The sequence below is a fragment of the Rana temporaria genome, chromosome 2 (genome assembly GCF_905171775.1).
Source record: "Rana temporaria chromosome 2, aRanTem1.1, whole genome shotgun sequence".
Taxonomy (NCBI): Eukaryota; Metazoa; Chordata; class Amphibia; order Anura; family Ranidae; genus Rana; species Rana temporaria.
In genome coordinates, this window is record NC_053490.1 from 196,575,668 (window position 1) to 196,587,801 (window position 12,134).

General features: G+C 39.4%; 1 protein-coding gene across 1 annotated transcript in view; it reads left to right on the top strand.

Annotated features, from left to right (window-relative positions):
• Positions 1–12,134, top strand: part of MYO16 (myosin XVI) — a 357,599-nt gene that overhangs the window by 53,611 nt on the left and 291,854 nt on the right. Inside the window, exons 2-3 of the mRNA XM_040336205.1 lie at positions 4,501–4,764; positions 8,002–8,072. Of these exons, the coding sequence (XP_040192139.1) occupies positions 4,501–4,764; positions 8,002–8,072 (335 nt within the window). The remainder of the gene's footprint in view (positions 1–4,500; positions 4,765–8,001; positions 8,073–12,134) is intronic.

Below are 12,134 nucleotides of genomic sequence, written 5' to 3' on the forward strand. Positions count from 1 at the left end.
GTCTTTTTCCCCTGACAGGCCTGGAGCCGAGTGAGGGAAATATGGCCCCCCGCTTGGCTCCATAACATTGAATGTCAGAAGCGACATCAAACGTCACTTCCGCCCACTGTTCTTAAAGGGGAGAATTTTTTTTAAAGCACCCCGTCCCACCGAGCTCACACGCAGAAGCGAATGCATACGTTAGTCGTGCCCGCATATGTAAACCGTGTTCAAACTACACATGTATCACCGCGATCTAGTAGTAGACCTCCTCTGTAACTCTAAACATGTAACCTGTACAAATCTTTAAACGTTGCCTATGGATATTTTTAAAGATCAAAGTTTGTCGCCATTGTTGGGTATTAATTTACTCCGCGTAACATTATCTTTCACAATATAAAAACAAATTGGGCTAACTTTACTGTTGTCTTATTTTTGAAGTCAAAAACTTGTATTTTTTCCCAAAAAAAATACGCTTGTAAGACCGCTGTGCAAATACGGTTTGATATAAAGTATTGCAAATATATATAATGTTTGGGGGTTCTAAGTAATTTTCTAGCAAATAAAAAAATATTTTAACTTGTAAACAAGTGTAAAAAAGAGGCTCGGTCCTTAACCTTCTTAGCGATAATCCCAAATGTGTGGCTCAGGGTGAATATTCCATACTAAGAGTGGTAAGCCCGAGCCACACTCGGGGCTGCATCACAGTATCCAGAGAAAGTTACTTCACTTGTCCGCAGGATCCTGCGATGTGTCCCCTGCTATGTGCGGCGGCTGTGTCTTCCGCTTCCGGGCTCTGTTCCCTGCGAGCAACGCGATGCATGGGGACTGAGCCTGGTGGGAAATTCAAAAAGTGCAAAATACATAACACATTCAGTACACTGTAAACTTATAGATTACATTACTGTATCAAATCATTCCACATCCCTTTTGTCCCTAATGCTTTGTCCAGTGCCTTGCATGCAGTTTTATATTATATATATATATATATATATATATATATACTGTTCTTTCTGCCTGGAAACTGAAGAAAGTCCATAGCAACCAAAAAATGTCCCTCAATATCAAAAGCGGTTTTAGAACAGTTAGAAAACAATGATAATAAATTAGAATCACTTGCAGATAGTGACTTGTGGGGAAATTCATCATCAGACACTGAAAGTGAAGACAGCGACAATTCTGCAACTGAGCAAATTTCAGTGTTTTTGATTTGATTACATTATTGAATACATTTTATTATTATTATTATTATATTTGATAATTATTTATAGTTATTTATTATATTATAATTTATGATTTTGTGTTTCAAACTTTATCATACCCGGGATATCTACTAGACTGAAAGAAAAGGGGCCGCTCAGGTATGGAAATCTTCAAGGTGATTGCTTCTCCCAGAACCACAGGTGCAGGCAATGCATGTGTAATTGCAAAACAAAAGAACAAATTCTTCTGGACAGCCGCACTCCAAATAAAAAATTGCCTTTATTGTAAAAATCCAAAAATAGAAAAACAGCACTACATGTCATAGCACACCGGTAAAGCTGATGCGTTTCACACTGTGTTAGTGTTTAATCATAGCTATGCTATCTTACAAGCGCAATTTTTGGGGAAAAAAATACACTTTTTTGACTTAAAAAATAAGACAACAGTAAAGTTAGCCCAATTTTTTTATATTGTGAAAGATAATGTTACGCCGATGTAAATTAATACCCAACATGTCATGCTTCAAATTTGCACCCGCTCGTGGAATGGCGCTTACCCCGACTTGTTCATTCCCCGACTTAGTTGAGGTAGGCGGTACACTTTGGTGGGGGTGGGTCAGCCACGCCCTGTGACCTTCGACCTTTGACCTCTGGGAACCCGCCTTCTGACCTTTGACCTCTGGGGGAGGTACCTGATCCAATTCCTGAGTCCTAGCCATATTCTTCAATGGGAAACCCTAACCCCTAACCCTAACCCCTAACCCCAACCCTAATGATGTCGTCAGCAGCGCATATAGTGAATATCTCTTAAACTATACACATTTATAGTACCTTATTATAGGCTTACCTGTAGGTATAAGTGGTGTAACAGAGTTTACAACCACTTTAAGTGGGCTGACAATCATCCAATTCTTTGCAAGCATAGCGAGTGAGTGAGTGAAAAACGTATATAGCGCAACACATGTGAACTGAATCGCCTCTGGGCGCTGTATCCCTTTGACCTTAGAAGAGATGGGTTTTAATCCTTCTCCTGAAGGCCAAGTGGTCCAACTCCAATCGGATGCTGGTTGGTAGAGCGTTCCACAGTCGAGGCCCCTGGACTGCAAATCTTCGATCTCCTTTGGACTTGTATCTGGCTTTGGGTATCTGGAGTAGGTTTTGATTGGAGGATCGCAGAGTGCGATTGGGGTTGTGGGCTTTTATTTTTTCGCATAGATATTGGGGGGCGTTACCTTGAATACACTTATGCATTAGGCAGAGTGCCTTGAAAGTGATTCTGTCTTTTACTGGCAACCAATGAAGGGCTCTCAGTGAAGGTGAGATTAATTCCCATGTTTTTTTGCCGGTCACTAGTCGAGCGCCCGTATTTTGAACGACTTGCAGACAAGTGATTTGGTATTTGGGGAGTCCGAGATAGAGGGCATTTGCATAGTCAAGTCTGGAATTGATGATTGTTCCCACCACGACTGCAATGTCCTCTTTCAGGATAAAGGGGGTGAGTCTGCGTAGTAGGCGCAGCAGATGATGCGATCCGCTGACTACTGACCCTATTTGTGCATCCATTGTCATGTTGGTGTCGAAAATGACTCCGAGACTTTTGACTTTGTTGCTAGGGGGGATAGTTTTACCCAGAATGGGCGGGGGTGTCCACGTTGTCGCGGCATGATTTTTGCGGTTGGCGTGAAACAGAAGAAGTTCTGTTTTCGAACCATTGAGTTTAAGATAACTCTTTGTCATCCAGTTTTCTATCAAAATAAGGCATTTCTCTAGTCCAAGAAAATTATCCTTTTTGTTGCATGTGCGAAAATACAGTTGCGTGTCATCAGCATAAGAGTGGTAAAGTAGCTTCTGGTTGCTGATGATTTCAAAAAGAGGGTGGAGATAGATATTGAACAGAACAGGCGACAAAGGGGATCCCTGAGGGACTCCGCATGACACTGTGCGTTTTTCAGAAGTGAAAGACCCCAGTTTCACTATTTGTGATCGGTTTTCCATAGTTAAGTATTCTTTGCAAAGTGAATTTTCACTTTGAAACTGAACTTACTCTTTTAGTAAACCAACTCCATTGCTTCTAATTGTAATGATTCTGATAGCTGGCCTGTTATGTACTAGCAAAATACGTATTTTAGAAAAACAAGGTATGTGTTAACCTGATATCTACACACCTGTTAGATTACCATATTTTAGATACGATTTTTAAAGGACTGATATTGGACTTCAAACAAGACTATCGATTAGAAAATAATGTAATAAACAAAAGTGGGCTCTGATTTGGAATAGCGGGCTCTGAGGTGGCCAAAGGAAAATATACTGTATAGAGATACTTAGAGGAGTAGCTGTGGGTGTAATATATTTGGACTTTGCTAAAGCATTTTACATGGTTGCTCACAAATCACTAATATAAGTTAAGATGTAAAGATTTCGATAATTCAAGTTGTAAATGAGAAGAAAATTGTTGGAATAGTTGCATGAAGAGGTTATTGTAAAAATTGGAAGTGGGAATACAAGTTCTATTTCTGCAGATGACATTAAAGCCCAAAGCAAAATATGATCTTACCTCCAACCCATACTGTAAGACAGCTAATCCAGGGCCACCAATGCGCCATAAAACGCCAGGCATCTTCATGTCCAAGACAACCTTGGTATACTAAGATGTCTACATAGATGTTACGTAGGGGCCTTTCAATGCCTGATCATATTAACCATATGAAATAAAATGTTGTCTTTTCTCTACATATGTTAAATCACTGATTATAAATGTTAATCATAACACTGGTGGGTGAAGCTGCTGCCAAAATAATCTATAGCTGTTATGACATATCTTTCACACCAGAAAACATTTGCTTTACATATTTGATATGTTTTTTTCAACCTCTGTAGATATTTTACATAATTATTAATTATTATTCTGCTTCTGACCCTTATACCAACAGAGGGGGTAGCCTTCCTACAGTAACTGCCAGTGGGACCTCGCCCAGCTGTTAAGCTAACACTGAAATAGCATATTTTTCAGAGCAGTTTTTAAATTGAATAGCTCAGTGTATGGGAGGATGCATTTGTGTTACTACATTGCAGATAGGACATATTAAAATACCATAAAAAGCACTTTTAACATCCAAAATTTAGGCATAAGATCATACTTTCGGTAATCAATACACCATGCCCCAAAAGTAATGCAAACCCGTTTGTGAAAATCATTTAAATGTCATAAATATGCTGTTAATATATTGGAAAATATTTGTAACCGATGTCTAGTAACTCTTTGAAAAAGTAATTAATCTAATTAGAAAATGATCATGTTTTTCTTTCTGTCCTGTAGGTTGTTTCCAGCTTTGTAATGTTTTTCGATCACATGACATGGAAATTGACCAGTGCTTGCTGGAGTCTCTTCCTTTGGGCCAGCGTCAGCGTCTGGTGAGACGTATGCGCTGCGACCAAATCAAGGCTTACTATGAAAGAGAAAAGGCTCTGCAAAAACAAGATGCATACAGGAGAAAAAGTAAGCAAAGAAAAAACTACAAAGTTAATTTCCAATTTTCTGACAAGATACAAGATGCAATAATCCACCATGATGATAAAGAAGGTAAGAGCCATAAAATATAGGCCATCAGGAACTAACTGGATTTGCTTGATACATTCAACATATGATCTTGAACCTTCTGTTTTGTGATATACTGTATCACTGGCATCATTATCTGTTTTTATTTTAAGTTTACTCATTAAAAATTGTTCTGTAATCATTTGCTGAGTGTTGCCACCTAACATTAATCTTTGTATCATACTTAAAGCGGGGGTTCACCCGAAAAAAAAAATTAACATTAGCTTGAGGCTTATTATGGGAAGCACAATCGGGTGTTTTTTTTTTAAATCAATGCAGTACATACCTTTTTAGAGATAGATGTTCTCCGCGGCTTCCGGGTATGATCTTCGGGACTGGGCGTTCCTATTTGATTGACAGGCTTCCGACCGTCGCATACAGTGCATCACACGTTGCCGAAAGAAGCCGAACGTCGGTGCAGCTCAATACTGCGCCTGCGCACCGACGTTCGGCTACTTTCGGCAACGCATGACGCGCTGTATGCGACGGTCGGAAGCCTGTCATTCAAATAGGAATGCCCAGTCCCCCAGTCCATACCCGGAAGCCGCGGAGAACATCTATCTCTATAAAGGTATGTACTGCATTGATTTAAAAAAAAAACCACCCGATTGTGCTTCCCCCAATTAGCCTCAATCTAATTTGTTTTTTGTGAACCCCCGCTTTAAGCAAAACTGTTTATTAAAGGAAATTGGTAGTCAGAATATATCAACGAATATATGTAATACAGTTTATTGGCATATGGATGCATTATATTTTTTATGTTGTTTTAGTCCTAGATAGAGTGAGGAAAGAATACATTCTAACTTTTTTATGTTATCTGTGTCCCATTGGGGAAATTTCCCTTCGATTTCTTTCCTGTAGACCCTATAGGAAATGAAGAATAAATTATTTTTATAAAAATTCAAAGTGGTGGACAGTTGTCACAGCAACAAGTGTCCCATAAGGAAGATGTTCCCTTAATTTCTGTTCTAGTGATGATTTAAAAGTTTGGATTTTTCCCTCACTTTCTTTCCTAAAGACCAGGGGTCTCCAAACATTATAAACAAAGGGTCGGTTTATTGTCCTTCAGACTCTTGAAGGGCCAAACTTTGGCAAGCGGGGGTGGAAATTTTACTGGCATCAGTGTAACTTAACATATGGTATTACGGGGAGAAATCGTGCCCCATCGTTTGCATCATAGGGAGGAATAGTGCCCCATTAGTGGTGTCAGTGGGAGAAATGGTGCTCCACTGTCGGTGTCAAATGTCAGAATAGTGTCTCGTATCAGTGGGAGGGATACTGCCCCAAGGGCCGGATAAAGGCAAGCAAAGGGCCGCATCAGGCCCTCAGGCCGCAGTTTGGAGACCACTGCTATAGACAAAGGAAACTACCTTAAACAAGAAACAGGGGATTGGCTATAGAGACACTTTGGGATTAATTTCCTAAAGACAAATAGGCTGTTCACCTTGCAAGGGAATTTTCCCCAGAACTTAGTGAATGAGGTGAAGCTCTGCTGACTTCTATGATCCAATCATATGCAAGCAAAAATACATTTTTTTTTCTTGCACGTGTTTGGGCATTCTTTGCAAAGTGAAACTGCACCACATTTACTAAGCTCTGGGAAAAATTCTCATGCATAGTGAACAACATTTTTAACATCATCTTCTTTAGGTTAGTTCTCAGTCAAATGGATTTGCAAGCTACTGCTAATTTGTGTCCAAAACAGTGTTTCTGAACCTTTTCTCATTGAAGGCACCCTTTAAAATTCCACACAATCTCGAGGCACCCCACATTAAATTGTAAATAAACAAAACGAATAGTTTTGCAGAATGCAGCAACATCCACAAATGTGGGGCACCCAACATTAGAGGTGATTTATACTTCCAAAGCAAATACACCTTTGTACATTGGTATTGACTAGTATTCCAATGTTTCTCTTCTCCCTAAGTTTCTCCCCCTCACTCAGCTAATGTGACCCCAGTGCTGATGGAGGGGTGGGGGAGGGGAAAACAAGGATGCCGTGCAGGCACCTAAAAATTTCCCTTATCAACGGATGACATCATTATTTGTTAGAATGCCAGCGGCTGGATGGTTGTAATTGTGAACAATGAAAGCCTGTGGCTTTGTGTAACTAAAAGGCATGCTTGATCCATCTGCAGGCTTGTATACAATTTTTATGCAATTTTTAGGCATTTTGCCAAGGCATCCCTGAAGAAACCTAAAGGCACCCCAGTGTACCTGGGCATACTGGTTGAAAAAAGCTGATCTAAAGAATGTAGATAAACATTAAATTCCTGTTTAGTATAAAAAAAATACAATGGCATGCAGTTGTATGCACTGTATCTGTAATGATACATTTGTTTTGTAGGGAGTAATCTTTGACTGCACTAATAATGAAAATGTGTAATGAGAGAATGGAGGCTGACATCTCTGACCTACCTTTCTGCATTAACTCGTTCCATGAATGTACTGAAGATCCAATGGCTTCATTGCTTTCTGATAAATTGGCATGGAACTATTGTAGTATGCAAATCAAATACTTGGATTTCATTCTGACTTTCCTGATCTGCACACTTCTTCTGGATCAGAGTACTGAATCCAAACATAAATAAACAACTAACATTTTCAGAAGAAGAGTAGCAATCCTTTTTCTCTTTTTCCGAAAAAATACTGTAGAAACCAAATTTACTACTAGCTTGGGTTAGGAAATATATATTTAGTATATTTAACATTCTCATATTCCTAAGCTAGAACAAAACTGACTAGAAATGAAAGAAAGAGTACAAGCCAACTTGCTTTTCTTCCCGAAATAATCTGGGTGGGGCACCAATGGTTTTGTGCCTATAAGTCATAGTTGCATAAACCTGACAGCTTTTGGTGCACCTACATCAAGTGTTGTTATATATTATGCATTTCTATTCACTATCAGCTACAAATCAAACCATTCCATGTTTTTTAAAGTGAGGTTTCATTGTGATGCTGAGATGTCCAAGAATGCATCCTACTGTATTGCATGTAAAGCACACTTAAACGTCTGCACGCAGTACTTTGGAAGCACGCTATCAAGATGGACTATTTAAATTCATTAAAAAGAGAAAATTAATTGTAATGGTTAAATTCTCAAATATGTTTGCCACGTGGTGTTTAACAGCCTTTAATTTTGGTTGACCCATTATATGTCAATTATAATTTATTGTCCATGTTACATTTATTACAAGAAATGTTGTATCATTTATTTTTCAGTGTTACAGTTACTTAAAGATGGAGCTGATCCGCATACTTCAACTGCATCTGGGGGATGTCTGCTTCATTTGGTGAGTACATGGAGGAAGAAATATAATAAATACTTATTTGTTATTTAATAAAGTTATTTTAATGTTCCTGGCTATACTAGAAGGCAGAGCTGTGCAGGAGTACTTCCTGCACAGCTCCTGTGATCATGTGACCAAATGCAGGGTACTCATAGGAAGGCATCCTTACACTGTGCAGTACACCAGCTCAGCACACACCACATTGTGGTGGGTTACAATGAAGTAGTAATGTTTGTGGAGTGCTCTGCAAGGGGAGTGCTGGTCCATATTTTATACTGAGACCCATTCTACTGTTTACTTATCTTTACTTACATTTAATTCAGAAACAGTCTTCATTTTTCTGGAGGCACTTTCAGGTTGACTCATCCCAAGCATATATGCTTCAGGGGCTCCCATGATATGACCTTTTAACTAGGTTCCCAGCTTCTCCACCTGCCAAAGCCTAGTTTTGTGTCACTCCTTATTGATGTTTTTTTTTTATATACATACTGTATATATATATATATATATATATATATATATATATATATATATACACATACAGGCATATCCCACTTTTAATGGAGGCTCATTGGTTTTGATACAGAAGTGAGCCTGATTTTGCGCTTTCCAGCTATAATACATAAACCCCATTGTGTACTTAAACGTGGGGTATGCCTGTGTGTGTGTGTGTGTCTGTGTGTGTCTGTGTGTCTGTGTGTGTGTGTATATATATATATATATATATACAGAGAAAGTTTGGAATTCATTCAGAAAATGAAAAGACAAACAGGGAATACATTTTTTTGGTCTATTCATGAAGATAAGTTGTGAGAAGGAGCAGTAAGTTACAACCTTTGTTTATCATTGCAAAGCAGAACGAAGAGCCTACATATGTAAGGAGCCAACATAGGCTTCCTTCATATACAAAAAAAAGGTAAAGCTACATAAACAAACAAGTTGTTTAAAAACATTATGTTCCAAATCACACTGAATGTAGTTTTAGTATATGCACATTTACACCCATGTTTTCGTGCATTGAGGTAAGCTTCATTAGGAAAACCATTTAATGCACCTATGTACACAGAGCACCACAAGTAGGCTTAGGTACATTTTTTATACTGTATGTGAATTGGGGTGCACATATACAGGGCCTGTGCTAGACTATTTTGCCCCTAGGCAAGGCCAGGTACTTGCACAGCCCCACCCCAAAAAAAATAATAATCAAAACAGCTTGTAGCTTTGGTGTCACAGTTCCTCTTTAACTCACCTGATAACTGTAATGTTTCTCTGGACACTGGACTTTGTGTCATGCCCAGAAGGGGTCTGGGAGTGTGCCACACTGGGATCACAGAAACCTTGGACATCAGCTCTTACATCCTGGTCCTTTTGTGCGGAGTGCCAGGCCTTCCTCTTTGAGGTTTTCAGTATTTTTTGTAATAATTCCTCATTTATTTCAGTTTACTTTCTTTACTTAGTTGCGTTTATGCAGGTTTGCACACGTTCATGCACATTTGCAATGTAGAAAAATGCAGCACTGGAATATGTTTTTCTCACATACACGTTCACATTTATGCTGTATTTAAAAATGCTCTTGACTGCATCTGGTCTAAATGACCAGTCACAAAGAGGTTAATTAACTCTTTTATGCCTGAAGAGGAATTATAAAATCAGATCATGATGATGATGAGAGATGAATATATTCCATTATATAAGGAGGTCACTACTAGAAGACAAAAGCCAGGTCTCCATAGTGGGGAAACCCCCCTCTGGCAGTGGAAGGGTTAACCCCAGCCAAGTCACGGCCCATGCCCTCTTTCTATGGTCGACCCAGCCCTCCGCCCCTCCCCCCACACTGCTGCTTCTCACCAACTCCTGCTTATCCAGCAGCAAGTGTGCCTGGGAAAATAACATTCCAGGTCATGGCTCTTCTCCTCTCCCGGCTCTCTCCTCTCCTCTCCCCCTGCCTGCAGCCACCTCTCTCTCTCAGACACACAATGGACACTCTGCACCTCTTGCTACAAAAGTATCAACTTTCTGGTCCTTTCACACTCCGGACAGCAGAAAGCCTCTCCACATAGTCCTAGGGAGCCGCCCCACCCATGGTAATTGGCTCCTCGTCCTGTCAATCTCATGCTCTCCTCGCTAGCAGAAAGAAGATTGTAAGAAGAGATGTTTTTGGCTGAGATTGTAGAATTTTTAATGGATATAATGTCAGGGATCGGGGATCTGTCAGTACAGCGCCTGACACTGTTTGATCTCATTGTACTGGATATCAGGGGGAGGTAATAATAAAGGCTGTCATGGTTGGTATGGCTCCAGCGGCAAATGATCAGGGATGTTAGGGATATTAGCGGCTGTGGCTGCGCCCTAGGCGGAAGTGCACCCTAGGCAGCTGCCTTGTTTGCCTAGCAGTAGCGCCAGTCCAGCACATATACCAAAGGCAAATAGGCTGTTCACTTTGCAAGGGAATTTTGCAGTAATTTAGTGAATGAGGCGAAACTGCTGACTTAAATCTTACAATTATGTGCAAGCAAAATTCATTTTTTTTTCCTTTGCATGTGATTGGGTATTATTTGAAAAGTGACTTTTCACCACATTTTATGAGTTTAACAAAATAATAGGTAAGTCCTACTTTCCTTTAAATTTTTAAGTTAGGGTCAAGTCAATGGTTAATTTATAGCATATTATTTAGTCTTACAAAGACCCTCTAAAATAAAATAAAATATGACCACCCATGTGTAGCAGGTGCTCTTATTGCTGCCACTGGAACATTTTAAATTCCTATGAAAGGTTTTCTGAACAAGTTAAAACTTTCATAGAACTAAACCACATCCACCACCTTCAGTTGGCAGCACTAGGACCTATCCATCAACTACTCAAGTTGTCTGGGCATGGCATGTGCAGGGAGTTTGCAACAGCAGATTTGGGCTGCTGGGGGAATGATGTAGCAGTATGTTTGAGCACCTTACTGTGTCTGCTATGCAGTGTCTTTAGTAGTATGGTAGTATGACTAACCTACTGGTTTTCTTTAAGGGTTACCTTTATGACTGGAATGGGTGTATTAAAGTGTTACAGATAGGCTAAGCACATAGTTTAGATTTCAGAATGGAAATTACGCACCAAAAACTACCAGTACTGGTTTCTCAGGGCTGGGTTATCACCTATGACCATAGGTGATTTATTAGCATTGAATAGTAGAAGTCACTGGGTTTCGGAAATACAAGAGCACTGTGCAACCACATATTATTTATTACAAGGGTCATGTTGATACATTTTCTTTTCACATTTTCTGCCTGAAAATTGGATGATCCGACGGAACACATTTGTTGTCGGACAATTTGAGAGCATGCACAGCCAACATTTGTTGTCGGAAATTCCAACAACAATTGTCCGATGGAGCATACAGACAGTTGGATTATCCGACAAAACAGGTCCATCAGACAATTGTTGTCGGATTATCCGATCGTGTGTATGGGCCTTTAGGCTTACCTTTAACGAGGAAATGATTGTGTGTTTTTTTGTTTTTTTTTAGTACAACTATATCAGAGCTGTATGGAAGAAAAGAATAGTCACATCCTGGGCAGATGAACATGTGCAAAAAAAAATATGTGTTGGTTTCTGAACTAATTAGATCAATTGATCTGTTTCATAGCACCATATGTAACTGCTGTCTAGCGTTAAAATATTATATGTACCATGCTATTCCATCAGTTTTTCTTCATCCTGCTTTGAAAATGGGGAGCTATTCCTTGTTTGCTCGCCAGCATACATTTATCTTGTCCTACTACTTATCAAATAAGTGCTTTGCTCTAAGGAACTACATTACTGCATATTATTTTGCTCTCAGGCATCTGCATTTATTTTCACAAATTTGCTAACATATACAAGCATTAGCATGCTTTTTGAAATACGGCATCATTTTTTTTTTGACCCCTTCATACTAAAATATGTCTATCCTGCTTCCAAGTCATCTTCATCTAGTTGTAAGTGTGTGTAATTGTCTTAAATTGTATATTATCTTCCTCTATTTCCTCTGTGACTTTCTGCACATGGTCAATTATAGCTCTGTGCTGTGAATGCAAC